Source organism: Ctenocephalides felis, unplaced genomic scaffold (assembly GCF_003426905.1).
Source record: "Ctenocephalides felis isolate EL2017-DRISC unplaced genomic scaffold, ASM342690v1 CF-g0.4_SCAFFOLD_00845, whole genome shotgun sequence".
NCBI classification, from domain to species: domain Eukaryota; kingdom Metazoa; phylum Arthropoda; class Insecta; order Siphonaptera; family Pulicidae; genus Ctenocephalides; species Ctenocephalides felis.
In genome coordinates this window covers 55,090,097-55,113,012 of record NW_020536999.1, presented here as the reverse complement: position 1 = coordinate 55,113,012, position 22,916 = coordinate 55,090,097, and the positions used below count along the sequence as shown (strand labels likewise).

The 22,916-nt window shown below is 28.5% G+C and overlaps 1 protein-coding gene across 1 annotated transcript in view; it reads right to left on the bottom strand.

Moving 5' to 3' along the window:
• The window catches only part of LOC113385910 (extracellular serine/threonine protein CG31145), a gene marked incomplete at its 5' end in the record, with an annotated part of 49,884 nt that overhangs the window by 11,963 nt on the left and 15,005 nt on the right, over nt 1-22,916 (bottom strand). Inside the window, 3 exons of the mRNA XM_026623735.1 lie at nt 8,076-8,168; nt 8,236-8,314; nt 18,778-18,902. Of these exons, the coding sequence (XP_026479520.1) occupies nt 8,076-8,168; nt 8,236-8,314; nt 18,778-18,902 (297 nt within the window). The remainder of the gene's footprint in view (nt 1-8,075; nt 8,169-8,235; nt 8,315-18,777; nt 18,903-22,916) is intronic.

Here is a 22,916-nt window from a genome sequence, read left to right as displayed (position 1 = left end):
TTCCCGAAACCGCTAACCCTGCCTTTGCCAAAAACTAATCAGCACATCTCAATTTAGTTTCTGGTGGAGACAAGTCCAGCCGTTTCAAAGTTACGTGCCAAAGACGGTAATTCAGTTTTTGAGAGAACGGAGTAACCGATTTGAATGATTCAAAAAACAATTGCTAGTATTGACAAAATAAGAATTGATGAAATTTTTGGTAAGACAGATCTAGCGGTTTCGGAAATACAGAGGAAAAAGTAAAAATAATGATATTTGGCGGACAAAAATGATCATTAGGTGAATGACCATCAAATTATAAGATTTTTGATATTTTTTTTTAAAATGAGTACTAATTTTGTTACAATTTTGTTGGGTTCCGTACCAAGATTGTTAATATTTAAAGTCTATTACACGGTCATGTAAATTTCAAAATTTTCAGAAAAAAATTGTTTCAGAATTTTCAAAACTATACAAGTTTCATACTTCAAATATTATTCGGCACCTCTTGCTAATGTAAACTTTCTCAAGTGTTTTGAGCGATAAGATCGTCACTGTATATTTTGTGAACGATAAAATATATAGTGATTGATTATGATTATAATTATCTATTTGAAAATGTTTTAAACAATTGTTATTAATATTGATCAATATTTTGATTGATGTTGTTTTTTTCCTCGAATACTTAATTCTGTTATAGGAAGTTCTAGCAATTTGCCTTAAGGCACGATGCCATGCACCACTATTTAATGTTATATTTTTATATGCAGTTAGATTTTTAATGACGACTTCTCAAACAAATGAAAAATTCAGACAAACCTCTGACGTAGTTAGAAATCAACTTTTTAGCCAAATCCCGTCGAGTATATATATATATATATATATATATATAAACTTATATAATAATGGGCTTACCGTAATAAGGTTTTCAACGTCGAACTTCTAATCTCGCAGCACTGAAGAAGTGGAGCAAGGATGCTCAATTCATCATGAAAAGGCTGTCCAAAACCTCTGCCATGATCCAGATGTAATGGAAAAGTATTGTTTCCTAATCAAGGATTTAGTTAAGTTCAGTATTAATCGATTCTAATATTTTAATTATACCATTAACTCACCGAAAAGTTTGAAGGTTTCATAGTGATGTCTGTCCATATTACCCATTAAAAATCAAATACTGCCATATCGATTAAATCTAATAATCGACGCCCCTTCGTCATATGGTGGAATATCCCGAACCTGAAAACAACAGTATAATGAAAAACCTTATCAAGTATATTATTTAGAAAAAAAAATTATTTTATAATATATACTACCGTCGAGCAGTAATCTGCATCAGTCTCCCACTGAGCTTTCCTTCGTTTGTGGTATGATCTTCTCCAAGGATGCCTCCAAACCTAAAATGCAATTTTAAGTCGTGAATAATAATTCATAATTTTTTTAATACACTGAATGAATGTTATGTAAATTACTATAAATAATGTAAATATTTTACAAATCAGTCCTTTACCTTCCTGGCGGCACGATCATGTAACGGTAAAAAAGCAGCAAAAGATCCTTCGAGAGTGTCTGGATTTCCGCATATCGCATGTGAGGTATCACAGTAATATGAACATTTTCCATGGAAGCACAGATTTTTGGAAGGTGATACGAAGAATGTCTTCAAAAGTTGCTCGTCTGCGAGAGCATAAAGGTCTGTGGTCATATTTAGGGTTCGACCATAACTGGCATGGCTCTGCGGAAGCCCAAATAATCTAAAAAAATAAATCTCGATAATAATATAATAATAGTCAGTGGTGTTGTCGAGCCGGAACGCGCCGGAACGTCGTTCCGGCAAATCATTTTTGGGAAGAACGCGTTCCGGCAAGAAAAAATATAAAAAAATCGCTACATACAGAAATGATTTAATAAGTAAATTTTATAATTATTATTCAACTATTTTCTATTAAATGTTCTTAATATTGTAATAAACATACATATATGTGCACACAATGGGTTTTGTAATAATTTTTGTTTCTTTCCTTTTCGAACGGAACCGGAAAAAACATGAGAACCGGTTTATGAACCAGTTTTAAATTTTAGCGTTCCGACAAAAAAATATTAGCACAACACCACTGGATTTATCAAAGTCGTTTATAATTTAGTTACAAATTGAGGTGTATGAACTGAAATATAAATTACAATACAGTAGTATATTTCAAATTTCACATATGTTACTTTAAGACCGAAAAGTGTCTGATGCCCGATTATTTCGGATATAAGTTGGACTTGTTTCGGACATAGCGGACGTTAGTCGAATAAAATAAATAATTTAAGACATTCATTTAATGAAATTGATTGTAGCGAAAAAGCAATTCTATAAATACAAAAGCATAAGAACAGCAAAAAATGTATATTTTAATAATTGTTGAATTTTTTGCCATCTAAGGCAAAAATATAAGCTGTTCGATCGCTTGTAAATTTTTACAATCCAACATTTATTGGTAATTTTTTTTAATCATTGTTTTATTGACATTTATTTATTGGTAAATTAGTTGACAATTTATAGCAAAAGAGTTACCTTGATATTTTAATAGACTTGTCTAAATTTCGGCCTACAATTTGAGATTTGTATGCATATTCCTAGAAACTTTGATCTTATAAAAATCTGATAAAGTGCTGTGGGATTGATGATCACTCAATTATTGATAGTAGATTAAATTAACCTGGTAGTAGATTAAAAAATTGTACTCCTAGACTAGTAATTCCCAACGTGGGGCACACGCCCCATAGAAAAATCCATTTTTAAATTCAAAGGGGGGAAACAAATTAAAAAATTACACGACTTTAACCCACTTGCTTTGGGTGATTTGAATGTAATTTGTAAATACTGTTAAAAATTCGTTAAATATATTATGATCATTGTTTAGTTTAAGTGAGCACAGAATGCATGTGCAAATCATATAATTTTTCCATATATATTTCCAGAGCTTAGGTAAATAAGCATCCCTTTTTAGGTCTAATGCAAACTTTCTCAATATTACGGATTATAGAAAAATTCCAAATTCTGTATGTATTAGTCTGTATATTTAAAAATTGCCATCCCTTCCAGACAGCGGTATAATAATTTTTATATTATATTTTTTAAATTTAGAATTTTTAGAATTCAGTAAGTTGCGAGACTAAGAACATCTTAAGAAAATCAGCTCGCACAAGTTAGTCAAACATTTAATAAAATTTATAGTTCTATGTCTATTGTCGCACAGTGCAAACAATCGTTTAAAAGTGTAGTAATTAATTTTCTCTGAAGTGATAACGGCAAAGGCAGCAGTAAGGTGTAATCAATGCCTTAACGGATATTTTGGATATTTTAGATATTTAATACCGAGATAAAAATTCTTATAGAAAAAATAATATTTATAAATTAAATCTTATATTCATTCGCATTTCTTATACGCTAAACACCTACATCATAGGTTCCTACTCGTGTATTTTTATAGCCTTACGTATGCCTATACGTTACATTCTATACTACACGCCTTACATCTATACGCTATATTTCATCATATACTCTCAAATCCCTACATTGTATACCGAATACACCTAACCTATATCTACTATATATCCTATTACCTATAATTTTCCTTACACGCTACATTAACCCTACCGAGAATCGAACCCGGGTCCGCCGCGTGATACGCGGCGACCTTATCCACTACACCACCGTAACGCTACAATCAACCGACTTTTTTCGCATGTCGTCGCGTCACCTTAGTATTAATTATCTAATTAATTAGAAAATGACCCGCGGTAACAACAGTGCGTCCCATATTATATTATTGGTGGGGATACCCGATAGGGTAGTGGTTAAGGCGCGCGACTGCCACGCGGAGGTCTCCGGTTCAAATCCCGGTATAGACAATAGATAGGTAGAGATAATAAAAAAATACATAGGGCGTAAGGTAAACCTATTTAATATAGGTAAATATATAAATTAGACAGCAGTATTTATAAGAAGTAAAAAGTATGTAGGTATATAATAAGTTAATGACGGTATGATTGATAATAGATATCTACCTATGATATACAATAATATAGTATAGTAAGATAGGTAATAGGTTATCTATCGTATTATTAGGCTAAGTCTTATAAAGTATTATAATAAATCTCGAGTACTTTTAGACCATAAGAAATACCTGTAAGTATTAATGAATACAAATAATACCACAATAAATATAATTAATGTTATTAAAGAATATAAATTATGTACTCAATGATTCCCTCATACTTGTACAATTTAATGTATAGACTAGCTGTATATAATAGAGTTAATTATTTAAGAAGTCAATATATTAGATTTGTGAGTTCTTATCGAAATATATCAATTTTCTTGAACCGGTTTATAAACCGGATTTTAAATTTTAGCGTTCCGGCAAAGAAAATATTAGCACAACACCACTGATAATAGTGACTCACATTTAAAATAAGTGTTAGTGGAAATTTGCCTTAAGGTAAAAACATGATACATGTAAATTAATTTTTTAAAATATGAGCAATCAACTAGCAAAAAATCGACTGAATCAACAAGAATTGATTTAGAAAATGGCCAACTAGCAATTTCGAAAATAAACTCTTCACTTTCACTAAAACTAATTAATGCAATTACAAAACAATATCTTTCGAACAAACTTATAATATCTGTTAGGGGGCGTGCATTAATCAGGGGATGCCTACAGGGGGGAAGGGGGGCTGATAAAATATCACGAAATATCACGTGTGAGAGGCGGGTCTAGTAAGATATTTTTTTATTTTTGCTTACAGCTTGTTTGAACAATCAGATTACATTTTAATCTATAAGTTGAAGTAGGTAAGATAGTGTATTTATTTCTTACCCAAATTTGAGAAAATCCAAAATTTATCAAAAAAAAAATCAAATATTTTACGTTTTTTCAAGGTACTAATATACAAGGTAATGTTTGGTGGGAAAAGGGGGACAATTCCAAATATCACCACATATTACCAAGGGTGAGAAATTTCTAAAATTTCTTAGAAATCAATCACATGATTAATGGATGGCATTATATTACCTGTTAAAGTAGGCTTTGTTTTATTTCAACTGATTTTCGTAGGACTATAATATTTTACGATGTTCATTTAGACCATAAATTTTATTGGCGTGTTACATTTAGTTAAAAACGCCAAAATTTTATTTTAAATATAATTACGAAAAAACGACCCGATCGATCTTTACTAATCAACACAAAATCTTTCAAACGCGTTTTAAATTCTCAAATGGTACAGGGCCTTTGTATAAATGCAGATGAAAATTTTGCATTTCACTCATTACTTTTTTTTCAATTACAATATATATTTTGCATATCTCTGTGCTATCTATATTTTTTGTAGTTCGACTCCATTTTAAAGAAAGACTATTGTTATCGAGATTAAGAAAGTTTCTGTTATCGAGTTTGATCGAATGAATTTAAAAATTTTGAAATCGGTGTGGCCGTTGTATGAGAAAACTTTGACAATTTTAAAAGGTCAAAATAGAATTTAAGAAAATCAGCTAAATGTGTGAATGAATTTTTATTCATGCGTTATGTGCGTTATGTGTTTCCATTCCTATAATATACCAATAATTCATTTTTATTTTTTTTATTTTTGCCATTATATTGTATTATGTGATTACTGACTATATTTCATTGTTGGATTTATGGTTTAGTTTAGAATATATAGAACGCCTACAATTAATAAAATCCAATGTGACACAGTTCTTTAATAAATATTAAATTAATTCTGTTCATCAACAGGATGCAGTGCGTAGCTTCAAAGAATACGAAATTGCTCTAATCGGTCTAATCAGACAATATCACGGCTTGGTAACTTTTTGACATATATGACTGATGCGTGCCTTTTGCTATAAGCTAATTCTTCATTGTGAATTATTATATATTACACAAAAGCGCAGGCAAATTATATTTTCAGCAGTCGGTTTTAATATAATATAATTTCAACTATATAATTTACAGTTAGAGATAATTATGCAGTAGTAACATATACTTCAAATACAAATTAAAAATACTACACAAATATTCATTGCATAATAACTAAATAAAATATTCAAAGAACATTAAATGTTTTCAAATATATTATGAATACTGTAACCTTCATTATTCGTATTTTATAGACAAAATATAAGAGCTTATAAATTGAACAATTATGTTCATATAAACATATATGAAAAGTAAATAAACAAAACTCAATGATCCCTTAAATATAAGCGGAGTTAAAATGAAGATTCTTGTCTATTTTCGATATTCAATTTAAAAAAAATCAATCGTTTAGTCAACACAAGCATAAAGTTTTTCGAATCATTCAAATCGGATGATTCGTTCTCTCAAAAACTGCTATTTTTTACACATTTAGCTCCGTATCTGCGAGATAGCTGAACTTGTCTTTGCCAAAAACTAATCACCACTTCTCCCAATCATTACAAATTAAATGTTTTTTGGATAATTCAAATCGGATACTCAGTTCTCTCAAAAACTCGATTTCTATTTTCTGCACTCTGGGAGCAACCCTATCTCCGTAAAGGCTGAACCTGCCCCTTAGTCAAAAACTAATCAGCACCAATCCCCATCAGTAGGAATTGAATAATTCAAATCGGTTGAACGGTACTCCCGAAAACGTGGACGAAAATTTGAATCCACACATACACGCACACACATCAATTTTTTCTGAGGTATGCCAAAATGTTCAGAAACCTCTAAAACGTGAAAATATGCAAAAAAATTCATTTTCGATTTTTGGCCCATTACTATACCCTGCGGGAAGTTAATAAACTATTTGATATGGAATGGAAATTGGAATGCTATCATTCAATTTTTTAGTGAACTAATAAAAGAGATCAAGATGTCAAAAGAAAAGTTTAAACTTAGATAAGATATTCGAGTATTGTATATAATAAAAATAAATACAAGATCAAATTGAAATTATATTTAACAAAAAAATAAAGAAACCATTAGTTTTTTGTAGATACTTGATCTTTAATTACGACGTTTCAGAACAAAATACGTTCCATCTTCAGGTTTTTCTGTCAAAAACATTTTTTATGAAGTGATAATGATAATAATTACAGAATAATAAATAACTTATAAAAGAACGGATTATGTACCTTTTCTTAAAAGTATATAGAAAAATATAGAAAATTAATAAATAAAAATATAATGTTAGTTCTGCACTAGGGCAGGTCCGTGAATTATTAATTTTCATAATTAAATCACTTCTCATAGGCCTATAATATTTTATGGAGTGCAGTTTGACTATCAACTCTTTCAACATGCGAAGTTTCATCAAAATCCCAAAAGAGTAAACCCTCAGGTTGTGAGTTAAACTGTTAAACTCCAACACGATTCAGAGAAGAATATTGTGAGATGTTTCCCACTGCCATTTTACACCATAGTGCCCGAAACGGGCTATTTTCAACTGGAAACATATTTTTGATCTATATTTTAAATAAAAAACGACATCGCTGCTGCACGATATCAAGTTGCCAGAGATCCCGTCCACAGGTGTTAACCCTTTACTACGCCATGGAAGGTCTTTGTAGGAAATTAGGAAGCAAAAATTATTTACCTGCAATATTGTTCTATAAATCCTTATAACAATATTGCAGATAAATTGGCTATCATATGATATGAAATGAAATCATTTGTTTCGAAGATAATCGTGTATTAAAGTTAGTTAGTTAGTTACCCATATTAGAAAATGAATCTGTTAATTGAGCTATTTTTCAACTAGTTTTAATTATTAAATATTTAAATAAAATATGTAGTGCACAATTTTGTATAAGTTTTTTTCTCACCTATTATTTTCATAACAATTATTCAATTCTAGTTTTCAAAGAAGGAATGATAAACTCAAGATATTATTTATATAATTATTTAATTATATATATATATATATATATATATATATATATTATATAAATATATATATATATATATATATATATATATATTATATATATTATATATAATTATATTATATAATTCCTATATAATTATATATAGTGCATAAAATAAATATAATTATCTATAATTTTTTAATTACTAACTTACCTATCTAGATGAAAAGCTGCAATTTCTGCATTATGCCTCTCATAGTCAGTGAAATAAAAATGATTTGGCAAAGTCTGTTGCTCTCTGGGAAACCTAAAAAATATATAATAAATATATTATTATTTATCATTAATATTAATAAAAATAATAATTATCTTACCTCATAGGTTTGAAAAGTGCTTGAATATCATTCGAATAATCGATGACGAGTTTTAGCTGCGTTCCTCCTTCTTTTTGAACTGGTAATAAACAAAATTTAAAAATTGATAAATAATAATAAAGACATATGAATTACTTGTGGCAAAATTAATATTTATTATTTTGTATTTATAATGTTTGAGAAAACATTCACTATAATTTAAATAAATCTTAAATTTAATACAAAAGTACACTTCTGGTGTACTTTGCTGTTTTCTTGGTAATGCAAAGTAAATAATTGTTTTGTATATAATTTTGCATGTAATTGAAAAATATATCAGTGATATGTGCATCATTCATACAAAAAATTTGATCTATATATATTTATATCTAAATATAAGTACATATTTTTTAATTAAAATTGGTTAATTGAATTTCCAGAAATATAATGAATACGAATTTTATGTATGTAACTTTCCCATTTGTATTAGTTCCAAAGTAGTATAATTATTCACATAAACAGTTGTTCAAAATTATCATTTAATATAAATAAATTAAGACAACCCTAAACTATTTTCTGATTAATAATATCTTGAAAAGAAATAATTCCATCTTCACATAAATTCAGAGAAGAGTAATTTTATTACATCGTCTGGTAATATCAATGCGAACAAATAGACATAAATTATCGATCAGGAATGAATAAAAGTGTCTGTGGAATACAGTCAGTAATAATGAAGACTGATAAGGAAAATAATTAAACTATTTTTCACAGCGCAGCTGGATTCTCGAGAAAGGAAAAACAATTATTTTCCGATACATTGCGGAGTATTTGCAGACCACGTCGGCTCATATATTCCTATTAGGCGATCGGAAATATAAAGGCGCTTCTTTAGATCGATATAGAAAGAATACTTTTATTTTATCAAGAATAAATAAAATAGAAATCATAAGATGATTTTTAGTTAAGAACAATCATTTTCTTGCTAAAATGTAAAAATTTTCAATTGTACACTGCAACTGTAATATTATATTATATGTCTTGTACAAAAAATATGTAAGAAAATCGAACTTACTAAATTTGAATTACATTTCATGTATATTTATAGCCATCAATTTATCACTTTTATATTTTGTATTCAAAACTTGACACACAAAATTTATTTGTACAAAGCTATCATTAAGGCAATTTGGACATACGGTATACAACTAAAGGGATGAGCTTCTGAATCAAACGTGAAAAATTTAAAAATGCCAAAATAAATTATTTAAAAAAAAAATGTGATACCCCAAAATATGTACCGAATTGGTTAATACATAAAGATGCCGACATGAACACAAGAAACGATGAAACACGAACACATTCAGACAATTACAAAAGCCGCCTCAAGGATCACGAAAACCCACTTGTCAGAGAACTACGTCACAACACTACCTGGTCAAAATTAAACAAGAAATTTATATTGCATTAAAATATGCTAAAATCATTATATATGATAATGATCAGAAGACTTAGTATTTTTAAAGCCATTTTTACCCTATACAGTTCTACTTGTTGTCCATTTCAGGACAAGTTTAAAAATTACTGTATAAAAAAAACTTTTATATTTTTCTTTGGTTAGCAAATTTGTTTGCAAATATTTTGAAATCTTAAGTTGAAATATATTGATCGTCTTTATTTAAACCTAAAATAAGATCTGGAAGATAAAAAATATTATTATTTCAGAAGAATTTTATTCAAAGTTTAGTTCTCTAAGAAAGTTTATAAAGTCGTTCCTATTATATCAATTTCCTTCGCTTGTTTTTATTAAGTACTCATTAAAATAATTTTACAATCATTGTACAAAAACTTTGTTACTTGTTTTAAATAGCCCAAGGAGCAGAAAAAGTATTTTCTTGTCGAATGTCAAAATAATTTTAAGGATAAAATAGAATTATATATAATCAATGAATTTTTTGAATAGGGGAGCTTAAAATTTAAATTAATAATATTAAAAACACAAGCTTATCTAAACGAAATTGGGAAATATTTGAATAAGTACCTTAATATTAATTCTATCATTTTTCTAATACCATTTTAAAAATATCAGTAGATAATTATAACAAAAATTATTAACTGAGTATTATTATAACTTGTATATATGCACCAATTTCCAAATATTTAAAAGATTTTCAAAAAAGTATCAAATCAGATTAAGAAAATAAAAATGAAAAAGAAAACTAAACATCATAAAGTACGTAACAAAGAGATGAGTTTCCTACATTGTACAATATTATTATATGAACAATGATCGCAATTATTTAAAAAATATTTAATTGTAATAGTATCTACAATTTATTAATGTGATTATTCAAAATAATTGTACTGATGAAAATTTTTATACAAGATAATATGATCTAAATTGGACTAATTTTCATCTTCCGCGTGATATTCGTAAAAGCTCCTACGCAGAGTCTTCTGTGCGTCCTAAATAATGACATCCTGATTAAAAGTGAAAACCATCTTATAAATTGTGGGTGTTTTATTGAAATTAATTCTGTTCCTTGACGTACTATTTATATGCAACAGTCTTAGATACAAAACTAACACACATTGTAATATCACTTGACTTAAAATTTCAAAACACCGTCCAAAATGATGAACTTGTAAAAATGTTAAAACCAAGAGTACTTATTAGTTGACTACTCATTAGTTTAAGTAGGTATTCGTAGACGAATGAGGCATATTTTGACAAATATGATGTCAATTCATGTTTGGTAAAAGTTGAAAAACCATTTCAAAATGTTTGTTGAATATAATACGACAAAATCACGAACTTTCAAACTTTGAACCTACGCGTTTTCATCTGAATTCTCGCCCAAATTGATTTTGCTTTCAATTTTTTTTTGCTTCAAAGAATATACCATATTATTCGCAGGCCGGGCAATTCTTCAAAAAAATTTTATTTCACATTATTTTGTTAAAAATATATGGTGTAATTTAGTACATGTTCAGTTTAATCAAATACTAGCTTTATTTAACTTTTGTCTTCTAAAGCAAAAAGCGTTCCTGCTAGCTTAATATTAAAAACTATGCACTTTTTTATTACTCCCCTTACAATTACAACCAGTTTTTATATATAGGATAGAGCGGGGCACAAAGGTCCAATTTCACTTTGAGCAGTTATATTGTGAAAACAAAAACAATTATATTATAACAAATAACACATATCAAACAAGTAACTATCTGACTAAGTTCAATAAAAATCCCAGCTATTTCATCGTTCTAGAAATGTGTGTTTTTGCTGTTTTACAAAAATTTGTAACCTTGTCCTTTTTGTTCCATAAGCGCGGTAATTGGGACGGCCATAAAGCAAATAGGTCCAACGCTTTGTTTTAAAATTAAAAGATTTTTACAAAATTATAGCACAATATTCAACCAATGCAATATATGAATTTCTTGGCTGCATTTTATACAGAGATAACATTAACCTTGATCTGATATTTTATCAGAAATATTCATCAGCAGAGTTGGAATAAGTATTTATTTAATTTTTCTATTGCAAAATTGTTTATTTTAACTTAATTTAGTTTTCTGTTTGCTTTTTTTAATTTTTGACACCTTTGTCAGGGTGAAGGTTTAGTTGGTCCCTTTTACCCTACCCAGGTGTAAGATTTGATAAAGGTTATATAAATAAAACTGTTGAATCTTACTTAAAATTAACAATATCTTATAAAACAATTAAATAAAGTATACTTAAAACTTATATTAAGGGCTGTAAAACTAAGCAACAGTGCTTACAATCAAAACAAATGATAACAAAAAAGAATACTTTTGTTATGGACTTATAAAAAATGCCGTTTTTCTCCCAATAGCTATGTCGTAATAATCAAAGTGGTGACTGGTTATACATCTTTTTCATTCCAACTCCGCTCATGAATATTTCTGAAGAAATACCAGATAAAGTCTATTTATATCTGTTATATCTGTAAAAAGCTCATCAGTCACCCAAATTTACTAGCCAACTCCTTAATAACAGAAAACTATCGTCGCAGACTGAAAAGAAAATCGCCATTGGATTTAAGTCATGTGCTTTCCGGATGAAACTTAGTTATTATTTATAAGAAATTATTTGCAAGAAAATAGTTGATGTTTATATTAATACAAACTTCATTAAAATATTATTAAAATTATTTATAACAAATGGAAAAACAACTATTGAGTTGTTTTTCTAACATGTCACTATAGTATACAATGTCCCTATTACGGTTGACAATTCTAAATTCCACAAATTTTCTAAATGTTCTTAACTGGACAGTTGTAAATATAATAGAGAATGAAAAAAAAAACTCTTCAAAAAGCAACTCATGACCTTATATTTTGCATTGGATGAATAATGTAGCCATTATTTTGTGAAATCTCTTTGAAACTAAAATAATATATTGGATCTGTTTGGTCCTTGGCCGTCCCAATTTACTCCGCCTATGGGCCTAAAAGGAACCAGGTTAAATATTTTTGAAAAACAGCTGAAAACACATTTCCACAGTGATGAACTAGCTCGGAGTTGTACTGAACATAGTCAGATAATTGCTTGTTAACTTCCCGTAGAGCAAGTTATAGTAATCGCAAAAAATCGAAATAGAAAATTTTTATATATCTTTACGTTTCAGAGGTTTCTGAACATTTTGGCATACATTAGAAAAAATGGATGTATGGGTGTGTGTGCGGATACACATTTCATCGACAATTTCGGGAACACGGTTCAACCGACTTCAATTATTCAAAAAACATTCGATTCCTATTAATGAGGAGAGGCAGTGCCAAAAACTGTAACTCAATTTTCAAGAGAACGGAGCGTCCGATTTTAATAATAAAATTTTACTTGTATTGACAAGATGAAGAACTGGTTAAATTTTTGGGAAGGCAGGTATAGCGGTTTTGGAGATCGCGTAAAAGAAGAAAAAAAAAAAGCTATTTTGAGGTCAAAAATGATCATTAAACATATGCACATCAGATTATCAAATATTTTAGGAAGATTTTAAAAATGTGTATCAATTTTGTTTACATTTCTATGGGTTTCGTAAAATCGTTTGTCCGTTAGACGGCGACGCGGCGCTCACGCGCTTTGATTTTGCGACTCTATGCAGCTAAAGCAGTGCGATTGCTTTGAAAAAAGCTCAAAATTTCCAAAATATTTCGAACTAAAAAAACATTTTTTTCCAAAAAAAATTTCCCAAGTTAAAAAATATTTAATCTTTCATAAAAAAATTATTTTTTTGTACGGAAAGTTCCAGCAAATTTGCTTTAAGGCACGATGCCACACACCACTCGTTTCGATATGTGTTATTTGTTGGCGATATAATTGGTTTGGTTTTCACAATATAATTGCTTAAAGTCAAATTGGACCTTTGTGTCCCACTCTACCCTACTAAGAGGCTACTAAATACACAACACCATTATGCCAATTTGGTGTCGCTAGATTGAGACAGGTACAAATTACCAAATTTATCAGAAAAGTTCGGGCGATTTCGTTTCTATCTCGGCGACTATTACATCCAAACATATGTTTAACACGGTGACAAGCGACAAGCGATACACTTGTGCCCGGATAAAAGCAATTACCAAGCAAGCGTAGCGGCGGAGCATCTATTATATTATACATACTCCAACTCCACACTCGTACATTGGTGAATTGCGTCAAAGTACAGTATTGTCTGGCTTTGTAGTTTGTATTGTTACGAGCATAACACGCGAACATGACTTTATCTCACATGAATAAATCCACGGGCACACCGACGGTATTCAATTATAATTATCTGGGAAGATGAATTTTATAAAGCCGGTAAAGCGCGGTAAAGCGCGAGCCAAACTCTTTCACAGAAATCACCGAAAGAACATATGCTTACTAAGTGGAAAGCATTAATAGGGCATATAATTTGTTTAAACTATAGGATAGAGTGAGGCTTAAAGTTTCACTGGTGAAATGATCTCCCAACATTATCTTAAAAACAAGTATAATATAGCACTTTTGAACAATACTATTTGAAAGTAAAGGTCAAAACATGAGTAACCAGCCTCTAACTCATATTGAGCAACATCGCTATCACGACTTACTAATTATACGACTTCCCGTAGGGTAAGTTATTGTAATGGGCCGAAAATCGAAATTGAAAATTTTTACATTTCTCGACGTTTTGAAGGTTTCTGAACATTTTGGCATACCTCATAAAAAATGGATGTGTGTGTATGTGTGTGTTTTCAAATTTCCAGTCACGTTTTCGGGCGCACGGATCAACCGATTTGAATGGTTCAAAAAACATTCGATTTCTATTGATAGGGAGAAGAGCTGATTAGTTTTTGGCAAAGGCAGGTCCAGCCGTTACGGAGATATGGACCAAATAATGCAGAAAATAGAAATCGAGTGTTGAGTGAACGGAGCATCCGATTTGAATGATCTAAAAAACATTCAATTAGTAATGATTGGGAGAAGTGATTATTAGTTTTCGGCAATGGCAGGACCAGCCATTTCAAAGATACAGAGCTAAATGTGCAAAAAATGGCAGTTTTTGAGAGAACTAAGCGTCCAATTCAAATGATTCAAAGAACTTTCAGCTTGTTTGAACAAAATAATTGATTTTGGTAAAAAAAAATTTGTATCATTTTTTTTTTTGTATATCGAAAATAATTCAGATTTAATTTTTGATTTTGACTATAGTTTTAATATACTTTAAACAAATAATTTCAACTTTGCAATTCTGTTTATATAAATCTTATAAATATTAGACAATGTTACAATATTAATAATAATCTATTTGAAAACATTCAGTATTCTTCGAACATTTCGTTACGGTACGGGAAGTTCCAGCAATTTGACTTAAGGCACGATGCCATACACCCCACTAGTTTAATCTTTTATTGCAAATCTAATTTTTACTGCAAGTTTTTGTTGTTGTTAACATTTTTGTTTTGAGTACTGTTGTTTAGTTTATCATACATAGATAAGTATATTTCTAATTGATTTATGAGATGAGTTTTTATTTTTATGTTAGATTACCTTATATGTGGTTGGAGTAAAAATAGGGAACCATATTTATTTAAGTCAAAACCGGGACAACAATTTTTAGCGATGCTAATCCGAGACGGTGGAGGGGGGTCTCTAAAATAACCTAAATAGAATTTTAAAATAACAAATATACTATTTGTGGATACAATAAAAGGGGTTTTAGTAATTTTTTCAATCAGAAATACGGGCTCCTAGTAAGAACTTTCATATTCGATTATGTATCTACTTATATATTCTTCGATCCATATGATTTTTGTCTTTTGAGTCTTGTATAAAATTTTGTTCAATTCTCTTCACAACTAACTTATTGAAAAAATTAAAATATTGAAAAAATTAGCACTTGTGCAGGATAGTCAAAAAATTACTCTTTCTAATTTTTATAATTTTCTTATTACTTTTTTCAATTTTGTGTAATTGAAAATAAAAGTTAGAATTTATAACTGCGAGAGGCTTTTTTATCACGCCTTTATATTCCGCAATTTACTTTATAACGTATTGTTTCATATAAGCATACTCGTTGTATATATCATTTTAATATATTCAAGGGGTAGTTATAATTTTATTATCAAGAAATTGCAAAAATTTAATTTAAACCTATACTTCTCGAAAACCCGAAACAATCCGGGACAAAAGATCTAAATCCGGGACAAATATTGCTTCTGAAAAAACCCGGGACACAAAACAAGTGGAAATCGACCAACCGGAACCTTAGTAAGGACTTCCAATAAGGATAAAGTAAATATAAAAGTAAAATATGTCAAAAATCAATCTTATAAGAAATGATTTTAATTAATAGTTTAAATTTAATTAATCGTTATTTCACTCTGATGATGAATTCTTCTGACAAAGTTCAATGTTGTATGCAATTAGACAGTGTGATTTTCGAGAAAATGTGCTCATAAAATATATATTTTAAGCAGAAGTGATACTCAATTTATTTGCAATAATTTTATTTTTAGAAGTAATGAGTATAATTACTCCAAATTGAACAAATACCTACAAAAACAGGAATGATAGTAGTAGAAGTTGATAAATATTTCTGCTTATGTTTAACAATAAATATTTAGAATATAATTTTTAATTATGCTGTTCAATCTCAATTAAAATATATTGAATTTTATAATAATTATTTCATCTAATTAAACTACATCGCATTAAATAAATAATGTAGCTAATTTCTTTTTTTTTCAAATTAAAAATAAAATAGTGGTTCTTCTTGCCTCCTGGCTATACCCTTTTACCTCAAAAACCAGGTATCAGATTTTATGAAAATAGCAAAAAAGCAAATCTCTACAAAAATGAATTAGTATAATTAGGAAAAGCCAGACCTACCCTAAATAACAGAAAAAAAATATTTATTTTGTATTCTATTACATTAGAAGAATAATGGAGCTATTATTTTTTAAAATCTCTTCAGAACTAAAATAAGACATTGAACCTGTTGGCCCCTTGGCCGTCTCAAATTTTGGCCGTCGCAAAAAAGCAAATCACTACGTCCGTCCTACCCTACTATAATTTACCTCCGTATAACATAATATACCAGAAATAAAACTTTATTTTAAATGCTTTTTTATTTACGTTATTCTAATCTAAATCAAAAAGTTGCAAATTACTATCAGTTTCTAAAAAAATGTTATTAACAAATCTACTGCTATTTTAATAATTAATAAAGAATATATTATATATAATAAAAAACGATGCATTTATTTCGATATAAAATTTTAGTACCTTAAATCTTGTCAACTTTCATATAGTTGAGATATATTTTATGAAACTAATCATATCAGAAACTACAATAATGCTTGCGGAAATGAAATTATTCTCCTATCTCGGCAACGCAAAGCGAACAATCGTGGTAATAGAAGGTGGTACAGTAAAGGGATAAAGGCATTGTGTGTGGGCTTACATGCATATCATAATACCATAATATATGCCATATTAATCTAGATATGTAACAAAGATTAAAAAATGCAAATTAATTTTGGTACTTTTATCTTTCAACACCCTTTGAAAATTTTGGCACGCTTTGGAAAGAACCGAATCATATATGCTTATGTGTTTAGTATCTCTATATGTATATGTTTATGTATTTATAGATTTACCTAATTTTCAGAAAAACGGTTGAATTTGTTGAAAACACTTGATTCGTATATTTAATGCTACCGCTAAATTTTGGTGAAATCAGATCAAGCTGATTTTCAGAAGAAAACAGTTCTTTTATGATGGTTTTATGGCCCAAATATGTTCGTAATATACATGGATAATGAAATATTAAGTGTTTAATACAAAATTAAAGTATACCTACTCACTTTAATCAAATTTTGGAATCGGTATCAATATTAGAATTATCTAAATACAGCTAAAATTCACGTTTAGACATATCAAGAACTTTGGGCAATTCACGTTTGAACTATTTCAAATTTCATTCAGGATTTTGAAAAAGAAAATTTAACATAGGGCGCAAAGGTCTAATTTGATTTTGGGCAATAATATTGTAAAACCAAACCAATTATATCACAACCTATAACATAACTATCTGACTATGTTCAATAACATTCCTAGCTAATTCATCATTGAAAAAAAGTGTTTTCTTTGCATTTTTTCAAAAATTTATCTCCTGGTCCTTTTTACCCTTTATGGTTGTTAAAATCGAACGGTCAAGGAGCAAACAAATCGAATGTCTTGTTTTTAATTTTAAAGAGATTTTATGAAATAATAGCTACGTTATGCAACCAATGCTAAATATATATTCATGGGTACATTTTTTTACAGAGATAACACTGTATATAACCTTGATCTGAAATTTTGTCAAAAATAATCATAAGCTGAGTTAAAATAAATATTTATTTAAATGATCTCTTGTGAAATTGCTTTTTAAAACTTTATTATTTGTTATTGTTTACACTTCTGGTGCTTTTTACCCAAACGACTAAAAATAAAGAAAACTACCGAATCTAACTTCAAAAGAACAATTTCATTAAACAATTTAATAAAATATGCCTAAAAATTATATTAATTTAATTAAGGTCACGTAAACTAAAGAACAATGCTCATAACCAAAAAACTAACTACAAAAGAAAATACTTTGGTTATGGATTTTCAAACATTGCCGTTCATCTTTCTGCGGACCTTTAAACCCCGCTCTATCCTAAGTATAATACCAAATAAACATAGAAAACCATTAAATACTAGATTAAAACCATATCGATATTTTTGCAGTAATATTCTAAATACTAATTTAGAATTTATTACTAAAAACCAAAGTATTAAAACAAAAAGAATTTTCAGAAAATTCATGCTTTCAAAATGCTAATATTGGATTATTTTCTTAACCTCGTCATTTACCACTCTTTGTCTCGTGCTTTAGTAATAATTTTCGTATTGTTTTTGTAGATTTTAAAATTTAATCAATGTATAACAATAATTTCGAAATATTTACCTTAAGCATCACGTTATAAATGTCTAGTTTGAGAAAAATTTTAGAAAAAAAAAATCAATCAATATATGCTATATTATCTCACCTACTCCCACGATGGGTTTAGTTGCCATGTCTTTCAGAAGTTCATCGACGAATGGTGAATTTTCAGGGTACAGTTGCGTCCTTGTTATACCGTACTGATATTTTGCCAAACTGTGAGAATCTGGTCTGTAATAGAAAATAATTCATAAAAATAACATTAGAAATAATGATAGAATATATGAATAAAATTTTATTTTTGACTGCATCTAACAATTTTTTTCATTCTTTATTTTATTTACAACTGTCCAGTTTAGGACATTTAATAAATTTGGGGAATTTATAATTTTCAGCATTGAAAGGACATTGTATACTAAGGGCATGTTGGAAAAACTACTAAATAGTTGTTCTTCCATTCGTTATAATATTAACAATATTTTATTGATAATGGTATAATCTTAACTATTTACTAATAAAAAACTTCTTATAAATAATGACTAAGTTATTTCAATCTTTATCAGGAAAATTGATGACTTAAATCCAGTGGCTATAAATTAACTATATTTAAAACACTTTCATTCAGATACTTTAATTCTCGTACCCAAATCATTTCTCATTCACTACATAATTATAAGTAGATTACTAAATTATTATCTACAACTTCTAACTGATATAAACATAATTCTTTGGATTAATTTCTAATAATGTGAAAAAAATTCAATCAATATCATCAAACTTTAAGATTTATCCCTTAACATTATTAACAAAAAATTCCAAAAGTAATTCTATTTTTTTAACAAAAAGTAACATAAATTATATTATTATAGGTATTATAGATAAGGGAGACTGGGTACGGTTGTACCAGGTAACGATAATGAAAGTCGTCATAATAGCTAAACTATACTGATTTTAGATAGGGTTCAAAGGAAGAAAGATGAAGTGTATTTGTTCAAAAAAGTTTTTATAAATCGATTTGGTGTTTATAGCTATTGTTTTTTACCCATTTCTATTCCTGTCACAACCGTCCCTCGGGTGTGCATCGTTGTAACACACGCGCTTTTCTTGTATGATTTGATTTTATGACTAATCCATCGTATTTAAAGACAGTATTTCCTCGTAGACAAATGTCAAAATTACCATTTAATTTATTTTTTACGAGCCAACTGGTAAATTAACAAAATTATTGCTGATCAATAAAATGGCACAATCGTACCATGGGAGACTTGCAAGTCTCCCCTACTTATGCTTATTTCAAATCAACTAAATTAATAAAAAATAAATATTTGTTAACATTCGATTATAACTAAAGAACGCTGCGGAAAGTTCCAGCAATTTGCCTTAAGGCACCATGCCATACACTGCTAGTTTAATGTTATTGTCGTTTACAAATATATTGTAATTACAAATATATGTAAGATATTTGTTTTAGTTCTCTTCGATTCAAGGTAAAATCCAGAGTTTTAAAATACAGTTCGAAATAAAAGTTTCTTCTCATTTATACGTTAAATGTATGCGCACATGCTAATTATTCCACAAACAAAACGATTATGATATTTCAGTCGTTATTGAATAATCTGTAGAACTATGTTCAAACAATATTTCAGTGTTTTCTTATACAATATTTCATATTGATTGTGAAAATTTTATTACAAAAATACATAGTTTATAATTGAATCATTATCAAGTTATGTACTACTGGTGTTGAATAGAATTTGCTGTATACAGTAGTATTTCAGACACATGTTATTGCAATAATCATGCAAAGTATATAAATTTACAGAAATACTCATTTTGAATCATATCTCTCATGTGGTCAGTTTTCGTTTTTTGGGGTCTAAAAATACATTATACACAATCAAATTTCTATAAAACCATATCCTGATTCATTCACCATATATTCCAGAAAACAATCTAAATTGTACAAATTTTACCAGCACGTATTATGCGGTTTAATTTTAATTTGGTCGTTGTGTAAATTGTGCAAGAAAAGTGGCCCGGACAGCCGCAAAAGATCTGCATATCACTGCATTAGATTGATTTCTTGACGTGGGACTATAAAAAAAGATATTACTGAAAATTGCATATTTTCTATATAAACTAAATTTATATTTACTATGGGAATGCCAAATAAAGACACGTTTGTATGATTTATATTACGCAATTTCACGTTCACGCTAATAGAAGATTACTGAAATAGTTACATACAAATTTGAAGCTTTTACTCTTATGTTCTTGGTAAAGTAATTTTAAATTAATTGAGTGGTGTGCAAATGTATCGGTTGCACGCAAATGCCAGAATTGTATTGCACAATTTTGATCCGATTATTTTTTATAGAATTGTATCATTTCTAGTAGAAACTGATAATAATACGATGATAGCATTGGATGATAAAAAGAGCGAATAATTTCTGAACTTTTTTTTTCATTTTATAATTACTTCAACAGTGAACTTACTTATCAATTGTTTCAATTATTAACTTCCCGTAGGATAAATTATAGAAATCGCAAGAAAAGCGAAAATGAAAATGTTTGTAATTTTACGTTTCAGAGGCTACAGATGTGTGTGCATGTGTGTGTGCGGATACAAATTTTCATCGACGATTACGCGAACACTGATTAACCGGTTTGAATAATTAAAAAAAAAAATCCTACTGAAAAGGAAACGTGCTGATTAGTTTTTGGCAATGGTGGGTATAAAAAGTTTCGGAGATACGGGTCAAAAAGTGCCAAAAATGGTAACTGAGCGTCCGATTTGAATGTTACAAAAACATTCTGTTTGTATTGACGAAATGAACAACTGGTAAAATTTTTGTAAAGGCAAGTCCAGCGTCTCCAAAGATTCAATAAAAAGAGTAAAAAATAATGCCATTTGGCGGTCAAAAATAAACACTAGACATATGTACATCGTATTATCAGATATTTTATGAAGATTATAAAAATGAGGATAAATTTTGTGTACTTTTATATGGGTTCCGTACCAATTTTTACATGTTTACATTTTTGCAAAGTTTTTTTTAATAGTTTAGTTTTCAGTACAAAAAGTTCCAGCAATTTGCCTTAAAGCACAATGCCATACACCACTAGTTTAAATTTATTTAAACTGACGCACCACAATTCAAGCCAAGTTATTAAGTTGGTTTAATTACCATATATTATTATATGAGAAAGGTAATTAGTAGTATTTAGTAAGTATTTAGTATGTATCAACGAATAGAAACAACATAGCCAAGATTTTCTAAATAAAAATCTTGAATGAAAAATACAAAATTTTAATTTAGTTTCTTTCATTTCGACTAGTTTTCGTCAATTTTTTTTGCTATAAATGAAATTAAATATCCTGTTATATATAACAATTTAAAATTTTCATAACAATGAAATAATTTAACAGATTTAGAAAATAATAACAAGCTTTTGCAATATAGGATAGATTAAAAAAGAAAGAATTGATTTTTTATACGATTTTATATGAATTGTAGAAAGATAAATTTATAAAGGAAATATACTGTTTGCTAATTATGAAAAATTTGTAAGTCATCATACTAAACTATGTGAAACTATCAATGTAAGTTTAGTTTTAGTAATCAATAATTAAGTAACAAAAAGAAAGATTTGTAATATTTATATTTATAATGATATATAAAAAATTCCAGGATTCTAAATAATATAAACGTATCTACAAGTTTTAAAGCTTATAGTTTGCATATTAACCTGGTGATTTTTTAAATAAATAAATTAAAAAAATTCATATAAAAAATAAAAATATTGATTTTAAAACTAAAAATTAAAATACATTGGTTTTAAAAGATTTACCTCATAAAAATTCACTAATATTGTACAGAGAAATCAAGACCAAGGGAAATGAACTATCATCTGTTAAGATATCAGTACATCAAATTTTAAGATATTAATTTTGCTAGAAATGATAATTTGTAAAACGTTTAATTTATTTGGTAAGATTTTCTTTTTTCTCGGTTGATCTTTATACTTTCACAAATGAATTAAATTCCAAAGAAACAATAAAACTGTAATATATGTATATATATATATATATATATATATATATATATGTATATATTTAAGTACAAGTTCTAGACATGCTATAGTTTCTCACCTTTGTCGACCGTTCTCATACCTGTTCAACGCAAACGAAAGTGGCAAAAAGTGTATACAAATTTTCTATTGTATTCCAAATTCCGTACGAAG